At 37.0% G+C, this 22,614-nt stretch overlaps 2 protein-coding genes across 2 annotated transcripts; one reads left to right on the plus strand and one right to left on the minus strand.

Moving 5' to 3' along the window:
- Positions 1–1,894: 1,894 nt before the first annotated feature.
- On the plus strand, positions 1,895–4,039 carry LOC109242854. Its single transcript, XM_019409723.1, has 4 exons — positions 1,895–1,899; positions 2,308–2,452; positions 2,749–2,889; positions 3,035–4,039. The coding sequence occupies exons 1-4, from the start codon at positions 1,895–1,897 to the stop codon at positions 4,037–4,039; spliced, it is 1,296 nt and encodes a 431-aa protein (XP_019265268.1).
- Positions 4,040–6,440: 2,401 nt separating this feature from the next.
- LOC109242855 (uncharacterized mitochondrial protein AtMg00810-like) lies at positions 6,441–7,160 on the minus strand. The gene is made up of 2 exons (XM_019409725.1): positions 6,747–7,160; positions 6,441–6,665 (listed from the first exon to the last, which is right to left on the minus strand). The coding sequence occupies exons 1-2, from the start codon at positions 7,158–7,160 to the stop codon at positions 6,441–6,443; spliced, it is 639 nt and encodes a 212-aa protein (XP_019265270.1).
- Between the last annotated feature and the right edge of the window lie 15,454 nt (positions 7,161–22,614).

Below are 22,614 nucleotides of genomic sequence, written 5' to 3' on the forward strand. Positions count from 1 at the left end.
CTTTAGGAGTTTACCTAGCTTTCTTCCAACTTTTTCCAAGATTACTTTATCGTAGAACTCAATTGGGAGTTGTGGTAGCCGTATCCAAATTGCAGTAGAGGTGAGCGTAGCTTCCTGAGGGACGAATTTTGGTTCCCATTTCCTAACTGATAGGAAATGCCCCGAGATAAACCATGGCCCTAGGTGTAATGCCTTAACCATGCTTTCCTCTAAGCTAAATTTTGCTATGAAGAAATCCCATCCTAGGTCAATCAAGATTAACGCTTCAGATGGTTTCCATAGGTCAATTATTTTAGATCGTAGCATATGGTAAGACATCTTTTTTTTGAAAATTTTTATGATTACTGAGTACCTCTAGGGGGCATATATGCGTTCCTTTTCTTCAGCTGAGAATGGGATGGAGCCTTCAATGTGTTTCCCTTTAGCTTGTTCAAGGTGGTTTCCCATATCGTAGTAGCTTGTTTGGCTACCCGTTTGTTTGTCCAGGAGCATTTCCTTGTAGGAATTTTGGGGTGTTACCACCTCCATTTCTACTTCCTTGTCTGGGGGCTCTGGGGGGAACGGAGGCTTGATCGAGGAGGGATCCATGCGGGTGTGTTTAAAAGAGGTTGAAAGACTAGAGAGAAGCTGGAGCCTCTCTCTCTAAAAAGTAACAAAGTTAATCGATAATGAATATTGTTGCTTACTTCATCGAATATTGTTGGTCCATAAATTATGCCACAAAGGCAATATTTTACCCTAACTCACAACATTTAACTTCTTTTCCGAAGTTATGTCTCTTGGGAGGAATTAAGGTCTTTCAATTATTTTTCTCTATAATGTGTAAGCAGAACAAAATTGCATTATCGTCAATATGAGTTGTATATAATTTGTATGATAATATATTATATATCGTTATTGTTGGGAGAAATTCAAAAATAGCCAGATTTACAAGTGGTCATTAAAAAATAGCCACAGTTTCAAAAGTAATCGAAATTTAGCCACTTTTCATGTAAAGATAAATCTGAACGAAAACACTGTTCAAAATCCGTAAAAATACTCCGGTATAATATACTGGACTGGAGTTCCAGCATAAGTATACTGGAACTCCAGTATAATATACTGGAGTTCCAGTATAATATATCGGTCCAGCATAATATACTGGAGATTAGAGCACCGATGCTCCAATCTCCAGTATATTATACTGAAACTTTCCGCGTATTGGAGTTCCAGCATAATATGCTGGAAGATCATACACAGGTGCACCGATCTCCAGTATATTATGCTGGAACTTTTCATGTTGCAGCAAAATAGTGGCTATTTTTCAATGACTTTGCAAATGCTGGCCATTTTTGAATGACCAGTCCGAAAACTAACTAGCCCGTGCTATTTTTACGTTATTATTATGTGTTAGAAGATATCAATTCTACATGTTGACATCCAAAGATTCAAAGTAGCCATAGCCCATAGCTAGATGGGATATGCCTCCATTGGGCCCAGGTCACTTTTTGGGTTGAGATTTTTGGGCTCTCCTACCTCATGGACTTTAACTTAAATTTTTCTTTGAGCAAATTTCATTTGCAGCCGGCTAGTGAAAATAATTATCATTTGCAAACTATGAATTAAGCCATATAATTTATAGTCCCAAACAAATTATAATGGCTAGTTTAAATTTGCTCAATTGCGGTAGATTTCCTACAAATTAGGAAACTGATTCTAAATATTCCATAATAGTCTCCAATTAAAACAAACACCCAAAAATAAGAGCTTATTTAGGGTAAATAGAAAAAAAATCAATACAAAATACAGTCAATTATTTCCTAAACAATCTCCTCCTCTTTTGGCCTTTCCAAGCTATAGTATCCTTGCACGTTTTTTTTCCTGTAAGCGTAAATTTCATTCATTTTATACAAAAATGTGGTAATGATGGCATATTTGCTTTGACCAAACTTTACTTTTCAATTAATTTTGTATATACATCGTCGAAATACATACAAGATAGACTGTCACTATACAAAAAATATACAAAACAGACTGTCATTGTACAATTTATATGCAATAGACTATCACTATACAAAAAATATACTAAATAGATTATATATATATATATATATATATATATATATATATATACAAAACATATACATTTGCCTGTTATTATTTTTTAAGGCGGCCTAAAAATATAACTATCCCTTAATTTTTCATTTAGGTGGTCGTAGGCTGAATTGTTAATATTGCGTTTGCGTATAGTGGAAATCATGTCATATTAATATGTTGCTTCCTCTTCTCGCCACTTGTTAATTATTTCTGGGTAATTCTTGTTTTTAGGGAGTGCCCTGAGGATTGCAGAGAAGCTGTGTCGACGTTGATGTTTGCAGCAGCAAGATTTTCTGATCTTCCAGAATTACGTGGATTGAGAGCTATATTCACTGAGAGATATGGAAATTCCCTTGAACTTTTTGTGAATAAAGAGGTAGTTACTTAATGTCTTCTCAAAGGGAGCCTTGGGTAAAGTTGCTGCCATGTAATCACGAGGTCACGGGTTCAAACCGCGGAAACAGCCTCTTGCAGAAATGCAGTGTAAGATTGCGTACAATAGACCCTTGTGGTCCGGCCGTTCCCCGGACTCCGTGCATAGCGGGAGCTTAGTGCACCGGGCGGCCCTTTTTACTTAATGTGTTCAGCAACGTACATAATAGTACTCACACATAAACTTTGACCTGGAGCTCTTTCTTCCTCTATTTAAAATACATTTTCATTTCTTGACAGTTTGTTGAAAAGCTAAAGTCACAACCACCAACAAAGGAGATGAAGCTTCAATTGATGCGAGATATAGCAGTAGAATCTGGTATAAAATGGAACTCAAGGGATTTGGAGCAGAAGCTATATAAACAACTGATGTCTGAACAAGTAAGTTTTATGAATCTTGTCATTTGTTGGGATATAAATGAACTTGCATTACTATCATAAAGGAGTTCCTCAACATTTCTTTGGCTACACATAGTGAAGATATGTTCAGTACTTCTTTTAGCTACCTTATTTCTATCTTTTACAGGACAGGCCCAAGAGTCACAATGATAAAGAGCATAAATTGTACAAGAAAACAGACGAATCAACTCAGAGAAAAGAACATGAAGATGCTAAATTTAATCATGAGAATGCGAGGCAACATACAACTTGTAAAGCGAAAAGGGAACATCATTCATCTTATGGAAGTAAGAATAGTTTGCCTAAGGGAAGGGACAGTGACAAACAAAAAAGAGATAATTTAAGTCTCGCATCCAACAGAAATTTGGATGACATAACTCCAATCAAAGATGGCAAAAAAGGGAAACAAAATGAACCAGATATGGGTAGCTGTGTATCTAAAGAAGAATCTGATGACAAGAAGCCGTTCTATTATAGGTCATTTCAGCCCCAAGTCAAAGCATGCATTACAAACAGCACTTCAGAGGAATCTCCTATTGGTTTCACTAGGGAGGCAGAGGGACATACAGAGATAAATCAGATGAGGGTTCAGATGGCCAAAAAAGAAGATACTTGTGTAAATGATACACTCAAAAAGCCAAAACCAAAATCAGTTAGGAGGACACGTCTGCAGCCGATGCGTGGTTCTGAGGAGGACTCGGATAGATTGAAAGGCGAGGAAAAAGGAAAGGGCCTCACTAGTGGAGTGAAAGATAATGGAAAACGTGGGATAAGAATCACAAAAGGTGATCAGCGCGACGAAGAGGAAAAGATGATGGACAGGCTTTTAATACACTATACTCAGAAACAGCTTCAGAATGAAATTAAGAAACCAAAACCAGTTGTTAAGCTACCTAAAATAGCTGAAGTTGACGCTTGTGAAGTTTCAAGGCAGAGTCCATCAGGCCGAGCAGCAACTACTCCTATTGAATTGGAACATGCTAGTCCAGCACTCAAAGTCAGAGAAGAGGCAAATTCCTTTGAGCAAGATATGTTGAGTCCAAATGGGCATATCCATCCCAAGCTACCAGACTACGATGACTTTGTCACTCGACTGGCTGCGTTTNGCAAAAAATTGCACGAGATCGACTAGGATTAAAAAGAAGAGAAAATGAAGAAATTGTTGATGAGAAGCTTTAAACTCGAGGAGAACCAAATAGAAGGTGAATCAAGAGTTTAGGACTGAGATATTGATTTTGCTGACTTCATCTTCTTTTTCAGATCTAGCTAGTGTTTTGATTTTGATTATTCTACATCTTGATGGTTACGGCCTTTTGAAGCTCGCCGGAGGAGGTTACAGAAGATTCATATGGCTACCCCACAAATTTACAATTGAGAATTGTCTATGTTGAAAAACAATGGGTTTCATATTGAATCTCTTTGGCTAAAAATCTGATTATAAAAAATGGGTCTCATTTCTGTATTTTTTGAGAAGAAGAAGGAATGGAGAAGAGAAAGAAATGGGAGGGGGAAAATGGCGCTGGTCAGATCTTGGAAATTAAGGGGAGAGAGAAACGTGTGATATATGGACACCTTTAATTAAGGAGTAAAAAACTGCCAATTAATTATGCCTCTAAATTAATTATGGTATATAAATGGTAATTTGGTATGCTGAAATGTAATTAACTCAAACCTTAAACATTGAGGGTAATAAGGTTACATATGTGGTATAGGAAGGTAAAAATTCTCATTATAGGAGTAAACTATTCACAGGAAATTATCATTTGTATTCAACAACAAATTTGGATCCCCAATGAATCCCAAAGCCCAGGGGCGGAGCTAGCCTACCCGTTGGGTTCGACGAACCGAATAACTTTAGTTTGTACCTTGTATTTATCTAAAAAATTCATTAAAAATATACAAATCATTAATTTAGAATTCTAGTAAATAAAAAAGCCTAAAATCCTGAACCCATTAGTTTCAATTCTAGCCCCGCCTTTGCCAAAGCCAACCACATTGATTTAGTATCCATGGATTCAGAAGAAGGCGATTGACCTCAGGTTTGAAGAATTAACCCAAATAGTCGTTCAATCAATCGCTTAAACTAGAGATAATCAGCAGACATATAAATATGAATAATTCATGTACAATATTTATATAATCGTATATAATCAATCTATAATTTATATATGCTGAGTGAAAAAAGTAAACAATGAATCCGTAAGACTATTTGTGTAAAGATCTATATTGCAACTACTGGAGGGCCATCTGGTGGGTTACGGTGCATCACTTTATTCGGCATGGGAGGTGCGAGTGGGGTCTATCACCCTTCTTCTAACGAAGGAATCAGAAATAGCCAGATTTATTATTGGTAATTGAAAAATTGCTTTAGTTTCAAAATTTATCGAAATTTAGCCATTTTTCATGTAAATATAAAATCTAAACAAAAACTCCCTTAAAAATCAGGAAAAATTCCAGCATAATATGATGGATTTCAAATTTTTTTCATATGAGATTCCAGCATAAATTATAAATTTATTCTTTTAGAAATTATGGTTATCTCCATACCAATGCATATCATAACAAAAATAATTATATTATTTGTATATCCCAGTGTACAATACATCAAATTATGTCTATACCAAAATGATATCACAAGTTTATTTTTCGTCTTTATGTATATCAATGTTTTTTTTGTATATCTCAATTTTTTTAATATATCTTAGTGTATAATACATAATATTTTTTTTATATACGTACAAGTAGAGAATCAATCAGTAATATATGGGTTCACACCATAATGAACTTTATGCAAATAATCTACCAAATACTGTTAAATTCATAGTAGATGTAATGAAAATCTGTTCACCCCAATAACCACAAATCACGTACGTCTAATTTGAAATTTGCCAATTTTTATTATATCATATAAAATGAGACAGACGAGGACTAATTAGTCATTCGCCCCACTGAATTGAAGAATGTCTTTGTCTACAATGAATCTATCACTTGAAGGGAATCAATCTAGCTATATTCCAAACTTCCGTCCGAAACGACCATGTGGTGAAAAAGCTAGCAGAGATAAAAAGTGTAACCCAAGGTTCAACTAATTGACAAGAATCCTAATGTGAAATTAGGAGCAATTTATGAACCCTAATTACTGGAGGAGAATTGGGGAAGAGAATTTAGAGAGAGAAATATCAGATGAAGAAAGAAGACTTCATTTTCTGTTAAAAATCGTTTGTACAGTGTATGTGCAAATATATATATAGAAAACACTAATGACTATTTTCCACTAACTATCTAACTAACTCACTCAACTAACTTTAATAATCTAGAACATTCTAGAATACTCCTACTCATCCATACACCTACTATGTTACTGCATTCTCATTACTCCCCCTCAATCTAGATGGTGCAAAAATATTTGGCACTCCTAGCTTGCTTACAAGATGTTCATGTTGTGGCCTTGCTAACCCTTTTGTTAAGATATCTGCTTCTTGATCTCTGGTGCCCACATGCTTTGTCTTGATCAGTCCTTCTTGAATCTTCTGTCAGATGAAATGGCAGTCTATTTCTATATGCTTTGTTCTTTCATGGAATACAGGGTTAGCTGCAATCTGCAGTGCTGCTTTACTATCACTGTATATCTCGATTGGTAGTTCCACATTAGCCCCAAGCTCCTTCAGAAGTGCTGCCAACCAAACTACCTCTGAGACTGCACTAGCCATGCTTCTGTATTCAGCTTTAGCTGAACTCTTAGAAACTGTATTTTGCTTCTTCGATTTCCAAGAAAGTAGTGACTCTCCATACTTTACTGTAAACCCTGATACTTATTTCCTTGTGTTGGGACAAGATGCCCAATCTGCATCACAGTACACACTCAATGTGTTACTGCTGTTGCTGCTCAATAGAATACCCATGCCTGGTTCTCTTTTGACATACCTTACTACTCTTAAGGCTTCTTCCCAATGAGACTTCTTGGGACTCGGCGGAAATTGGCTAAGTGTCTGCACTGAAAAGGCTATATCAGGTCTGGTGAGTGTCAAGTATAGCAGCTTACCAATGAGTCTTTGGTATTGCCCTATGTCATCCATCAGCATATCATCTTCAACCCCTGTTAATTTGTCAAGTTCTGATATTGTCAGCTTTACATTTGCCTCCAATGGAGTCCAAGCTGGTTTAGCTCCTGTTAGCCCCAAGTCAGATATTATTTCCAAGGCATATTTCCTTTGGTTGATTAATATACCTTTCCTTGACCTACTGAATTCCATTCCAAGAAAATATTTTAGTTCTCCTAATCTTTAATTTTGAAGGCCTGATGCAATGAATTTTTGGTGGCTTCAATCAGTTGTAGATTACTTCCTGTCACTAGCATGTCATCCACATAGACTAGGATCACTACAACATCTAAATCTTGGTGTCTAATGAACAATGAGTGATCTAAACTGCTCTGATGAAAACCAGAAGATAGGAAAGCTTATGTTTGTTTCAAATTCCATCGCCTACTAGCTTGTTTAAGTCCATAGAGGGATTTTACAAGTCTGCATACCGTACCAGACTCCTCCTGACTTGTAAAACCCTATGGCAACTCCATATAGGCTTCATCATGAAGATCCCCTTTCAAGAATGCATTGTAAACATTTAATTGGTGAACAAACCAATTATGCACAGCAGCAAGTGAAAGGACAATCCTGACAGTGGCTATTTTAACCACTGGTGAGAAGGTCTCATTATAATCTAAACCTTCTTTCTGATTATATCCTTTAGCTAATAATCTAGCTTTAAATCTCTCCACTTCACCATTGGCCTTGAGCTTCACCTTGTATACCCATTTGCACCCTATAGCCCTCTTGCCTGCTGGTAACTTGACCAATTCCCAAGTGTTGTTTTCCTATAATGCTTGAAGTTCTGCTTGCATTGCATCTACCCACCTTTGATATTGAGAAGCCTGCTGAAAGTTCTTAGGCTCTATGATTGCTGGAAAAACTCCTCGATACAGCTGATGAGATGATGATAATCTGTCATATGTGACAGAACCTTCAATAGGATATAGAACTGAGCTAGCAGAGGATTTGTTTCTGTTGGTGACATAGTCAGTCATCCATACAGGTTCCTTGGATTCTCTTTGAGATCTTCTTAAGGGAATATGAGTGTCAGCACAGCTTGGCAGTGGAGGGGTACCTTCTATGGGGGCTTCTGAAGCAGGTGACTCAATCTCAGGTGCATCTGCATTCTGAAAGTCATGACCAGTTGTAGTATCAACTGTGGTGTTGATGTCTGAGTTCACTGCAGGTGGGCATGATGTAGCAGTGGTTGTGGGCACATTGACATCATGGTCTAGTGTTGTTGTAGGCATTGGCATACTGTGATCAGCATTGGTGAGAAAAGGATCCACTGTCCGACTTGTCTTTGCTGACTGCAATTGAAATGGGAATACATCCTCCCTAAAAGTAACATCCCTGTTAGTAAAGAACACATTTTTTGACATCATATAGAATGTATCCTTTATTTACATTGGAATATCCCATAAACACTGACTTTATTGCCCGGCTTGCAAATTTATCTCCTTTTGGCAATGTAGCAGCATAACATAGACATCCTACAGTTCTTAAGTGAGTGATAGAAGGTCTCTTGTTAAAGAAAACCTCATAGGGTGATTTTCCTTGAAGGACTACAAATGGTAGTCTGTTTATCACATAAGCATCAACTAAAATGCAATGACCCCAAAACTTGAGAGGAATGTACCCCTGAACTTTATTGCTCTGGCAACTTCAAGCAAGTGTCTGTGCTTCCTTTCTGCCACCCCATTCTGTTGGGGTGTGTACACACATGTTCTTTGGTGTATAATTCTCATTGTTCCACATAGGTCCTGCATTCCTGGGTTTACAAACTCCCCTCCATTATCTGACCTAATTGTTTTAATCACAACATTAAATTAAGTCCCCACCAGTTTAACAAAGTTCCTTAAAACTATGATGACATCTGACTTTAGCTTTAACAAAAAAATCCATGTCACACGAGAGTAGTCATCCACAATAGTGAGGAAGTATTTATTTCCATCAAAAGTTGGTGTAGCATAGGATCCCCATACATCTAAACGTAACAGTTCAAACACCTTATTTGATACTCAAAGAGAAAGGTGATCTGTGATGCTTAGCTAGTGGACATACTTCACATTTATCTACTACATATTGACAAGTATCTAAATTGTATCCCAGGAGCTGCTTTATAGGTCCTCCTGAGGCATGTCCCAATCTCTTGCGCCAGATGATTGCCTCCACTTTATTTTCTTGTGTTGTTAGTCCCCTTGCATTCTCCCTTTCTTTTAGTTCTGCTGCATTATTTGTTTGTGAAACCAGCAAATAGAGTCCATTCCTTTCTTTACCAATCCCCCTCACCTCCCCAGTGAAGAGGTCCTGGAACAAACAAAAATCAGGATAGAATGCAACTAAGCATCTAAAATCTCTTGTGACTTTGGAAACAGACATGAGATTGTACTGAAAATCTGGTATAAACAGGACATTTTTGACCTCCCCTGTTCCTGTTATTCTGTAGTTACCAATATGTGTAACATGTTCTATTTCTCCATTTGGCAAATTAACATTCTTAGTGTCTTTAACATCAACTGATTTAATATCTCTTAATAATCTTATATCTGCAACCATATGATTGGTTGCACCTGTATCTATTATCTAATGAGCCTTTGCTACATCAACAAGAAATGAGTAAGCAGTATTACTTGCCATATTAGCTACATTCTCTTGTGCTTGTTCACGGTTGGTATTGAGATTCAACATCTTCATTATTTGATCATATTGTTCTGCAGTCAGCAGTGGTGCTCTAGCCATTTCTCCTTTGTTACATCCATCAAGTTGCCCAGTATTTTCTGCATTCCCAGTGCCTATGTTTGGATTAGCATTCTCAGCACACACATTGTATGCAGTGTTCATGTTCATCTTCCTTTTTCCTTTGAAACCTACGGAGTACCCAGTCAGCTTGTAGCACCCTTCGTTTGTATGTCCCTTCATCTTGCAATAGCCACATTGAACATTCCAATTCCTCCTTGGCTTTTGATAGTTCTGATATACATCATATATCCAGCTAGAAGAGCTGTAGGTTCATTTCCATCCCCTGTTGTTGTAGTGTTAGCTACTGTCCTCTGACTCTCTCTTTCAACTAGCACTGAGTATGCTTTGTTAATGCTTGGAGTCGGACTAGTCATCAGAATCTGGCTTCTAGCTTGCTCATAAGTTTCATTTAATCCCATTAGGAATTATAGAACTTTCTGCTTTTGCATGAACTCAATAAAGTTTTTAGATCTTGGACAGTCACATGGAGGTGGTACGATATTGTCAAATTCATCCCAGAGATTGTGCAATTTAGAGAAGTACACTGATACACTGTCAGTACCTTGTGTAACTGTTGCTCTTCCTTTGTACAACTGATAGACTCGTGAAGTATTTACTTTATCAAATCGCTCCCTCAGATCTTCCCAAACAGCCCTAGCATTTTTGGCATAGACTATTCCTGTTATCAATTCCTTCGATACCGAGCTCATTATCCATCCCAGGACTATGGCGTTACAACGATCCCATTGGCGACCTAGTTCATCTTCAAAATCACCTTTTCTCAGAGTCCCGTCGACCAGTCCTAGCTTGTTCTTCCCAAGCAGTTGGATCTCCATCGCTCGACTCCAAGTAGTGTAATTATCTGAACCAGTCAGCTTGATCGATATAATCAGCACACCTGTTGTATTAGAAGGATGAAGGAAAAGTGGATGGTTATGATCCAATTCTGCCTTGCCACTATTGTTGAGCTCTCAATTTCTGTAATTTGCTTGTATATAGAACAGGATCTTCCAAAAAAAAGTAATTCACACTCGCAATTGCGATGAGTGCTTTGATACCATGTGAAATTAGGAGCAATTTATGAACCCTAATTTCTGGAGGAGAATTGGGGAAGAGAGTTTAGAGAGAGAACTATCAGATGAAGAAAGAAGACTTCATTTTCTGTTAAAAGTCGTTTGTACAGTGTATGTGCAAATATATATAGAAAACACTAATGACTATTTTCCACTAACTATCTAACTAACTCACTCAACTAACTTCAATAATCTAGAACATTCGAGAACATTCCTACACATCCATACACCTACTATGTTACTATATTCTCGTTACCTAAAAAAACTATTAATTAATTAACCTTCCTTAGTCCTTTCAAAATGCTAATTAAATACTATACTCATATATAATTCCATATCACTATGTCGGTATATGTTAATTTAACATATATAAGATCAATAAATGTAAACAAACATCAATGCCTTTTCCATCAAGTTTCCGTTAAGTCAACAATCAATATATAAGTAATTTACTGACTAAATGCTTGAAAAGTCTTCTAACAAAAGAACTACTACCAAAATACCAAAAACTTCTAACCATCAAATTTCCGTTAACAATCAATATACAAATAATTTACAGACTAAATGCTTAAAAAGTCTTCTAACAAAATAACTACTACCAAAACGTTGAAACAATACAAACCAAAGTCGAAATGGTCAGAAAACAATCAAACTCCTGTTTCTCTTCACCTCAGCTTTCTAATCAGCCACCGGCCACCGCCTGCAACTGCAACGACGTGGCGGAGTTTACGTGTACTTTGTGCTTATTATGTGTATGTTGTCCATTTTCCATCATTTGTTGTTGTGTTAAGACACCATACAAGATTGTTAAACGATTAGCAGGACATGTCAAAAATAAGACTTGTTGTAGATTGGAGAAAAAGGTTTTGTCAGGAGATTATTCTTTGTTTTCAGACATGGATGTAGAATATCAGAATAAACCTGCTGGTCCTACCAAGAAGAAGGATTTGCTTCTGTCCAAGAACTGAATATTGATACTCAGCAATTAAACATTAATGTTTTTTATGTTAACGGGTGCATTGAGAATTGTCTATTAAATGAGTTAAAGAATTTGTTTCTTATTGTCTAGACTGATTTGAAAACCTTGATTTATTATTGTATTTAGTGGTGGACCCAGAATTTTGCACAAACGGGTTCAATTTAAAATGATGCGAACTGATAGTATAAGCGGCATCGAACATGGCAAATAGAATTTGGTCGCATCTTTGTTAATTTTCTTCTTCTTTTTATTTTATTTTATAGTGTGATGTTAAAATTAAGCCATTTAAGCGCATGCTATATTTTACAACTTTTAGGCATTTTAAAAGTACAAAAAATATTTCCTCCTAATTTTGTGAACAATTATCTTTTTTTCACCAAACACTCTTATCCATTTAATTTAAAAAATTAACTCTTTCAAATTTTGTTAAACTTTAACAAGAAAATCATTTAACCAATTAAAAAAATTGACAGAATATTAAATCCTTTTGTGTTTATAACTAAGAAGATATTATTTACAAATAGAAGACAATACAAAAGAGTTACAATATTAACTAAATCAATACCAATAACTAAAGAAAGAGGACTAATACATTAAACAATTTGTTTTCAATATAAATTAACAAATTATAGATAATTTCATCAAATATACTTGATGATTTAGCAAAATTTATGAAATAGAGAATTAAAAATCACTTTGTAGAAAGGTTTGATTTTTAAAGTAAAACAAAGTTGATTTCTATTGAATTAATAAGTTAAACGTATGAAGTAAAATAGAGGAAAAACAAAGTAGTTGGAGTAATAATTTTGCAAGTTGTGATTACTGATTAGATTGACCTGGCAAAGACACGGTAGCTCACAAGGCCTATTGCACATTCTATGCGATAGAAATTAAGGGTCCACCAAACTATATAGAGAACCAGGTTCTCTATTAGTTCCCATAGACACACGCACACTGCAATAAGTAATGACACAATGGAGTTTTACGTGGAAAACTCCCAACTCAGGGGATCAAAAATCACGACCTACCCTTGTAGGATTTCATCTTCACTATTGAGTAAACTTTAGATTACAACCTATTGTAACCTAGGAATTAACCTCTTAATCCCTCACTAACTTGTAACAACTTATTACAAGCCACTTTGTAATAACTCTATTACAAAGACTTACAACTCGACTAACTCTAGCCAAGACACAAACACAAGGGTTTATGATTTGCAAAGACTTCCTACACAATGCTTCTAACTAAGCTAAGTAGGAATTACAAGTAGAGTGCTTTAACAAAGGTACAACACAACTAAGGAGATGTAATAACTCTATACAGGAAACTGGTCTGTTGTTATGTTGTTCTTTGTTCTTGATGCCCTTGAGAGTCACTTGCAAGATTGATGGATGGCTTAAGGGAATGCTTGATCAATTCTTGAATGTGCAAGTATTTTATTTTACCTTTGCTTGATGTTAATAATTCATTTGTGACATCACTTGAATGATGCAAGCAAGTTAGGTAAAGGGCATTCCCCATAAAGTTGACTGATGCACTGTTTTGCACTGTTGCATGTGCAGGCAACAACTTTACAGCTAGAGGGGTTGACTTGTACAGTTACCATAGGAACTGGTAGCTATCTGTTCCCTCTACTGTTCCTTTGACTCTGAAGACTTGAACTGTGTCCCCGAGTGGAGACTTGTTGATCTTAAGTTCTTGAGGATGTGTAACAGGTTCCTTATCTGGTTCTTAACAGTAAGTTTGTTAGATCATCAAAACATAACAGGGATACACATATAACCTATCAATTTCCTCCTTTTTGATAATGACAAACTTATAATTTAAGAACCCCTAAGAACCAGAATGACATTCGTATTTCTTGTATTCCCCCTGAATCTGTTCCCCATCCTGTTCCCCCTCAATTATTTTCCCCCCTTTTGGCATCAAAAAAAGATCAATAGCAGGCCTTAAGCAAAAAGAAGTCTAGCTTTACTTAACTCATGCCACATGTGTGCACATAATCATGATTAAAACAGAGCAGAAGAGCAATGCATACACAACAAATAGACGAAACTTTCATTAATTTTGGATAATTAAGCAGGGAGCAGTTCCATTGTTTCCAAACACATCCACAAAATAAAAACAGCAAAAACAAATTCCTTAAAACTTTCCCCCCATTTTCAATACTTCCACCCTCAAATTCCTTAATTAGATGAAGAATACAACAATAGATTAATGTAATATGATCAAAATCGAGTTAGGATTAGTTACCCAATAGCTATCCTTCAAAATCCCTCGAAAAATAGCCTTCCATCGAGCTCCAAGTTGAATTTTGTGTGATATGAAATTTCAAATCCTCGAAATCCCCTTTTCTGCCCAGCGATTCCCGCTTCTGCGCTCCCAGGACCGCACCTGCGGAAGAACCATCGCAGGTGCGAAATCCACTTAACTGGGCTGGGGCCGCATCTGTGGGCACTGGGCCGCATCTGCGAGCCCGCTCCTGCGGTCCCCCAGCTGCAAACAAGGCCCAAATCCGAACCTACGGCTCCTTAGCCGCTTTTGCGGCTCCGCACCTACGGTCCAAAATGTGCAGGTGCGAAAATACCAGGTGCAACAACTTCAGCCATTTGCATAGGTCTCAAACCAATCCGTTAAGCACCCGAAACTCACCCGAGGCCCCCGGGACCTCAATCAAACATACCAACCAATCCTAATACGCCATACGAACTTATTTGAGCCCTCTAAACACATCAAACAACGCTAAAATCACGAATCACCCTCCAATCCAAACTTAATGAACTTGAAATTTCAAAATTCTACAAACGATGCCGAATACGACCAAATCATCCGATTGACCCCAAATTTTGCACACAAGTCATATTCAACACTGCGGACCTACTCCTACTTCCGGAATCAGATTCTGACCCTGATATCAAAAATTCCACTATCGGCCCGAAACTCCAAAAATTTAACTTTCGCCATTTCAAGCCTAAATGAGCTACAGACCTCAAAAACACAATTCGGAATGCCCCTAAGCCCAAAATTACCCAACGGAGCTAACGAAATGATGAAATTCCATTTTGGAGCCATTTTCACACTATTCTGACTACGATCCAAATTTTAAGACTTAAGCTCTCATTTAGGGACTAAGTGTCCCAAAATACTCTGAAACTCAAAATGAATCATCCCGGCAAATCATAATAGTAGAAAAAGACATGGGGAAAGCAGTTAATAGGGGATCGGGGAATTAATTCTCAAAACAACCGGCCGAGTCGTTACAGGACGATGCTTGGAGCACTTTGGGCTTCCTGATTTTCAGAAGTGATCGAGTTTAGTGAGTTTGAAGAAGAAGGTATTTGGTTTGAAGAAGGGAAAAGAGGAATTTTGGATTTTTTTAATGTGGATTGTTGTGAAAGTGACTGAGAGGCGTTATTTAATAGGGGTGAGGGACCGATTAGGAATGGGTAGCAATTTGGGTAGTCGGGTCGCTTCATAAAGGGGCGAGACGTTTGGGTTCAAAAAGCGGGAAAGAAAAGAAACTGACAAGTTGATGATGTGGCACCGTTTCAGCCGTTTAAAAATTGTGCATGAGAGTACTGAGGAACTACTAACCTGTGTCGAGAGAACCAGGTTCCATGACAGATTTTGCAAATGTAAGCCTCATCCTTTGACCAACGTGCAATACATTAGCTGCTTCTTTGCTCTGCAATCGTCATACTTGTCTACCTGTAACGGTATAAAGATGAATTAGAATTTGCCAGAAAACACTTTTTAGCTATTTTACCTATACATTTCTTTCGTAGCCAATCATCGAGGGACCAGGTCCTCAGCTTGATTTCAACAACCCTAGTGACAAGCGATTCTTTTAAAAGTGCTCTCTGCTTAGTGCTTTGGTGAATATGTCCGCAATTCGATCTTCTGTGCTCTCTGAGAAAGTGATGTCGCACATCAATGTGCTTTGTTCTATTATGTTGAACTGGATTCTTGGCCATGTTGAGAGCACTGGTATTTTCACATAGTAAGGGCAAACAATAAGAAAATACACCAAAATCTTCCAACTGCTGTTTAATACATAACAGTTGAGCACAACAAGATGCAGCAGCCACATACGGTTGAGAGGGCCACTAAATTTTGTTTTCTTGTACCCAATGAAATCGGACATGAACTCAGATATGAACCCAGAAAATGTGCCATGCCAGAAGTGCTTTTCCTGTCCACCAGATACCCAGCGTAGTCAGCATCCGCATACCCAATTAAATAAAAATTGTCTCCTGAGGGATAGTAGAGAAACAGGTCCCGTGTCCCTTTGAGATATCTCAGGATTCTCTTGGCTACCTTCATATGAGATTCCTTTGGATTAGATTGAAACCTGGAACAGAGACCCACACTAAAAACAATATCTGGTCTGCTTGCTGTGAGATATAGGAGTGACCCAATGATACCTCTATACGTGGTCTCATTCACAGAGGAACCAGGTTCATCCATGTCCGGACGAGTGGTTGTGGCAATGGGTGTATCAATGATTTTTTATCCTTCCATGTCAAATCTCTTCAGCAGCTTCTTGATGTGCTTCTGCTGACTTATCATTGTCCCCTTAGGAGTTTGCTTCACTTGTAAACCCAAGAAAAAATTCAGTTCCCCCATCATGCTCATTTCAAACTCACTCCCCATGAGCTTTGCAAATTCCTCACAGAGAGAATCATTTGTTGCTCCAAAAATGATGTTATCAACATAGATTTTCATAATGAGCAGGTTCCTTCCTCGTTTTTTCCAGAAAAAGGGTGTTGTCAATTTTTCCTCTTGTAAAACCATTTTCTAGAAAAAAAATTGACAACCTTTCATGCCAAGCGCGAGGATCCTGCTTTAGCCCATACAGAGCCTTGTCAAGTTTAAAGACGTGCTCAGGATGCTCATGATTCTCAAATCCAGGTGGTTGCTTGATGAAGACCTCTTCCTTTAGAAAAAATTCAGTTCCCAAGAAAAAATTCAGTTCCCTCATCATGGTCATTTCAAACTCACTCCCCATGAGCTTTGCAAATTCCTCACAGAGAATCATTTGTTGCTCCAAAAATGATGTCATCAACATAGATTTTCATAATGAGCAGGTTCCTTCCTCGTTTTTTCTAGAAAAAGGGTGTTGTCAGTTTTTCCTCTTGTAAAACTATTTTCTAGAAAAAAAATTGACAACCTTTCATACCAAGCGCGAGGAGCCTGCTTTAGCCCATACAGAGCCTTGTAAAGTTTAAAGACGTGCTCAGGATGCTCATGATTCTCAAATCCAGGTGGTTGCTTGATGAAGACCTCTTCCTTTAGAAAATCATTCAGAAATGCACTTTTGACATCCATTTGGAACAATTTGAATTCCATATGAGATGGAAAGGCAATAAGAATTCTGATAGCCTCCATTAGAGCAATTGGAGCAAAAGTTTATCATAGTCAATCCCTTCTTCTGATTGTAGCCTTGAACTACTAGCCTTGCCTTGTTCCTTGTTGTGTTTCCAAACTCATCAAGTTGATTTCTGAATACCCACCTGGTGCTAGGGGTGGGCATAAAATCCGAAAAATCGAATTCCGAACCGGACCGAATTAATTCGGTATTTCGGTTTCGATTTTTTTGGAATTTCGGTCTAATTCGGTATTGCATTTTCGGTATTTCGGTATACAGTCCTCGGTATTAAAATTTTGAATTTTTAGTATACCGAAATACCGAATTACCGAATTTTTAAAGATATTTTTTTAAGTTGGACCTATATCTCACTGCCCACTTCCCAGCCCCAGTGCCCAAGCCCAAACATTTTTAATTTAATTCCTAGTGCCCCAACCCATCGCCCCAGCCCAACTGCCCGAGCCCACTCTAAAGATTATGGCATTAGGCCATTCCGCCATTAGCATTAGGCAGTAGTACTCACTCCTTACTCCTTACAAATTCCGATTAGGCCATTAGCATTTCACTCTCATACAGTCACAATTTCGATTTGGCGATTTTCGAATCCTCACTCCTCACAAATTCCGAGCAAACTAAGACGGCTGCTGTTGCGAACTTGCGATAGTTTCAAAGGTATGTTTCTACTTTCTAGTGTAAATTCTGATTCTTCTGAATTTCTCCACGACCCAGGGTAGTTGGCGTGGTAGTTGGGGGGTGGGGTTAGCTTAGAAGAAGCTGAAAATAATTTACAAATTTCAGAAACCTGCAAAATCTGTTGTGTGATTTATTGAAAATCATGATTACAAAGTCCCCGAGTGATTACAAATCTGTTGTGTGATTCATTCAAAATCTGTTGTGTGATTCAATTCAACAAATCTGTTGTGTGAAAATAATTTACAGATTTCTCATATACACTCAATTCCTATGACTAATTCTTCTTGCTACTAGTAATAAGCATCACACAAAATCGTTATAATGGTAGAACTTACTTGGCTGCAGATAGAGTGAAACATAAGCTAGTGTTGTGTTTGGTATAATCAAAGATCTTCTCTTTATTGTTCTGTTACTGTGGACATTGATCATAAACATGATGTGATAGTTCATTTGTTGAACATGCTGGGTGTAAGCAATAAGTTAATATGTGTTTGTGGACTTGGTTGCGCATGTATAGTTTTGTACATTCAGATCTATTAGTTTTATGTATGCGTGTGTAATTTTTTTCTTTTTCTTTTTCATTCTTTCAAGGAAAAGGGTAGTATTTAAACCCTAAAGTTGCTATCTGATCTGGTTTTCTGGGGTTAATGTTAATTTCTGCTGGTTAGAGTCCTAAAATGACATTCTTGGTAGAAGGAACAGAGAAACCCATGCCTATAGTCCAAAATTAGTGATAATGGAGAAAACAATACTCTTGCTGTGAAAGTATTTGTAGTTTTTCTGTAGTCATCTTCCTCTTTGAAGTTTGGAGACCATCTAAATACAATATTCGATCTGAGCTCATACTTCTGAGGTCCTTTTGCCTTCAGTCAGTCTTAGTTGATAATATGGCATATATTCAGTTCATTATTTGTACGACTAGATAATTATACTAAAAAGCAGTTTGGTGAATTGATTGAAAATTTTGAAGGCTAAAACTTATATTTATTTAATTTTGTATAGATGGCAGATGAAAGTAGAGTAAGTGATGCTGGTTCAAGTGAAAGTTTACCTATTATGGTAGATAGCAACACCAACACCATTGATACTCAAGATTCTAAGAAAAGGAAAGCCATGCAACCTAGGTCTAACGTTTGGAACCATTTTGATAAATTTGAGGTTAATGGGGTTGGTAAAGCAAGGTGTAGATATTGTAAGCAAGCTTCTGTTACTAATTCATCTAGGAATGGAACAACAGGATTGAAAAATCATTTGCTTAGATGCAAAGAATACCCACTTAACATTGATAAAGATAATAGTCAAACAAAGATAAATTTTCAATCTTGCCAAAATGATGAAGGATCACCTTGGAAATTCGATCGAGAAGTGGTTAGGAGGGCCTTAATTGAGATGATAGTTATTGATGAACTACCATTTAGCTTTGTAGAAAATGAAGGCTTTATGAAGTTTATGAGAAAAACTCAACCACTATTTCGTCTTCCTTGTCGTAGAAGAATAACAAGGGATTGTTATGAAGTTTACGGTGAGTTGAAGCAAAATCTAAGAAGCTCTTTTAGAGAAGCACAACCAAAAATTTGCCTCACAACATACACATGGACTTCATTACAAAGAATAAATTATACGTGTTTGACAGCCCACTTCATTGATAGGGATTGGAAGTTGCATAAAAGAATACTAAATTTTTGCCCTATCACTAGTCATAAGGGTGAAGAGATGGCTAAAGCTATTAGGTATTGTTTGCTTGAATGGAAATTAGACAAGGTTTTCACTATTACCGTGGACAATGCTTCTTCAAATGATGTCACAGTCAAAGAATTGTCTAGACAGTTAGATATGTGGAAAACTAATATGATGAGTGGTAAACATCTTTATGTGAGATGCATGACTCATATACTAAATCTAGTTGTGCAAGATGGTTTGAAAGAACTTGATGCTTCTGTGACACATGTTAGAAATATTGTGAGGTATGTGAGATCTTCGCCTGCAAGGACCTTAAAGTTTAAACAGTGTTGTGCACATGTAAAGGTAGAATGTACCAAAACGTTGTGTTTGGATGTTCCTACTAGGTGGAATTCCACCTATTTGATGTTGGATACGGCACAAAACTTTGAAAAGGCCTTTGACAAGTTTCATCTTTTTGATGATGGATTTTCTGCTTATCAATGTTCTCATCTTTGTGAAGATGGTAGTAGTACAGGTCCTCTTGAATCTGATGATTGGGTGAATGTGAGGAATGTGATAGAGTTTCTTGCAAGATTTCACGAGCTAACTAAAAAAGTTTCAGGTTCACGTTATGTCACTTGTAATTCTCATTTTGAGGATGTATCTGAACTTTATTGTCATTTGAAAATGTGTTTAGTTAGTGAGGATGAGCATTTGAGAAAAATGGCTGAGCAAATGCAAGAAAAGTTCAAGAAGTATTGGGGTGAGCCTGAAAAGATGAATAAAATGATTTTTATTCCTTTCGTCTTGGGTCCACGTAACAAATTTGAATATGTTGAGGGAGCACTTAAAGAAATTTTTGGGGAGGTAAAAGGGAAGAAAATAAATGCTGAGGTGTATGCTTATATGAATTCTTTGTTTGGAGAGTATCTAAAAAAGTATTCAACTGGATCTTGTCCTCAATCTCCATCTAGTTCTACTTCATCTAACAACACATCTAATACATCTAGTGGGAGTGTTATAACTGCATCTTTAATAAGGACGAAGCTTCACTTGAAGAAACAAAAGGAAGACAATCGAAGTGGGGGTGCTAAATCGGAGTTGGATAAATACATTAGTGAAGAACAAGAGTCTTTTAGTGAAGAATTTGATATCTTAAGTTGGTGGAAAGCACATGCTCCTAGATTTCCTATTCTTTCGGAGTTGGCTCGTGATGTGTTGGCCATTCCAATTTCTAGTGTGGCATCGGAATGTGCGTTTAGCACCGGTGGCCATATTCTTGATTCATTTAGGAGTTCATTGACTCCTAAATGTGTGCAAGCTCTTATTTGTGTTCAAGATTGGCTTAGAGATGATAAGAATCCTATTAGTGTTGAAGAAGACTTAAGTATCTTGAGGAACTCGAGCTTGGTAAGATTTAATATTTTGTGTGTATTTTTAGTTCAAAATAATATATCATACTTGTTTATTTGTATGACATATTCGGTCGAATTATCTTTAGATATGAAAAATAATGGAAGCACTACTAGCATTGTTTGATGTATAGTTGCAACTTGCAACTTGAGTGATAAGTTTAATACTCTATTTGTTTGGTGATGTACTTTTGTAGTTTCGTTTTATTATCATCAAAAAATAATATTCTAACTTATGATTTATATTTTTTTTAGGTTCAAGTGCAATCATGCCCCGTGCTCCTAAAGTACGCTCTGATATTTGGGAACACTTTGAGGTGAAAGAAGAAAACGGAAAAGTTCGCAAAGTAGAGTGCAAGCATTGTGGTCATGTCTATAATGCTCATCCAAAGAGGAATGGAACATCTGGTTTAAGAAAGCATATTAAGCGTTGTCTTGAGCGTCTTCCTGTAATCCGTATTTAAGAATTAGAGTCTGTTGCTACTATTAATTGACTTAATTCTGTTGTTTTTGTTGCACTGCTGGTACTGTTAGACTAATTCTGCATTTTTGCTATTGTTTGCACTGCTGGTACTATTAGACTAATTCTGCATTTCTGCTACTGTTAATTCTGCTGCTACTGTTATTGCACTTGTTCTGTTAATGCTGCGACAGCAGGCCAGCACGCTATTTTAATATTTTTAGTGCCATCAATGATCAATGATGAATGTTCAGATATCGTGGAATCAATTAGGTATGAGGATGTCACTACAGTTTCGTCATTGAATTAATTGGGTCGTTGAATTTGAATCATTTTTAGTGCTTGTTTTCATTTCCAGATTAGGAGTGTTGGGTCATTGAAGTTGAATCATTTTTAGTGCTTGTTTTCATTTTCAGATTAGGAGTGTGTGTAAACTAATCAACTAATAGAGAAAAGTTGCATCAATCCAGGAAGGTAGAAGCCATAATATTAAATCGAAACCGTACCGAACCAAAATAATAAATACCGAACTGTACCGGAATACTTTGGTACGGTATTTGGTATACACAATTGATAAACCGAATACCAAAATACCGAACCGAAATTCTTAAATACCGAAGCGAAATACCGAACGCCCACCCCTACCTGGTTCCAATAACAGTTCGGTTAGTAGGTCGTGGAACAAGGTTCCACACATTGTTCCTCTCAAATTGATGGAGCTCTTCTTGCATAGCTGTAATCCAGTCTGCATCTTTCAATGCTTCCTTGATATTTTTGGGCTCTATTTGAGAGAGAAAGGCTGAGAAGGCAAGTGAGTTTCTAGTCTTTGATCTAGTTTGAATTCCTGAATCAAGAGGAGTGATTATGTTTTCAAGAGGGTGTGAACTTTTGTGCTTCCAGTTAGACACCCGAGTCTCATTGTTAGAGGATCCATGTATTTCAGACTATGATCCTTGGCTTAGAGTCTGTTGTTACTGTTGATTGACTTAATTCTATTGTTTTTGTTGCACTGCTGGTACTGTTAGACTAATTCTGCATTTCTACTACTGTTTGCACTGCTGGTACTGTTAGACTAATTTTGCATTTTTGCTACTGTTAATTCTACTGCTACTGTTATTGCACTTGTTCTGTTAATGCTGCTACAGCAGGCCATCACACTATTTTAATATTTTTAGTGCCATCAATGATCAATGTTGAATGTTCAGATGTCGTGGAATCAATTGGGTGTGA

The sequence above is a fragment of the Nicotiana attenuata genome, unplaced genomic scaffold (genome assembly GCF_001879085.1).
Source record: "Nicotiana attenuata strain UT unplaced genomic scaffold, NIATTr2, whole genome shotgun sequence".
Classification (NCBI taxonomy): domain Eukaryota; kingdom Viridiplantae; phylum Streptophyta; class Magnoliopsida; order Solanales; family Solanaceae; genus Nicotiana; species Nicotiana attenuata.

What these genes read in the sequence shown, in the direction of transcription:
- LOC109242855 (XM_019409725.1), bottom strand. Translation starts at nt 7,160, where the DNA reads ATGGAATTCAGTAGGTCAAGGAAAGGTATATTAATCAACCAAAGGAAA. An exon ending in TGTACTGTGATGCAGATTGG is followed by an intron (nt 6,666 to 6,746) that starts GCATCTTGTCCC and finishes TGGAAATCGAAG; the next exon opens with AAGCAAAATACAGTTTCTAA.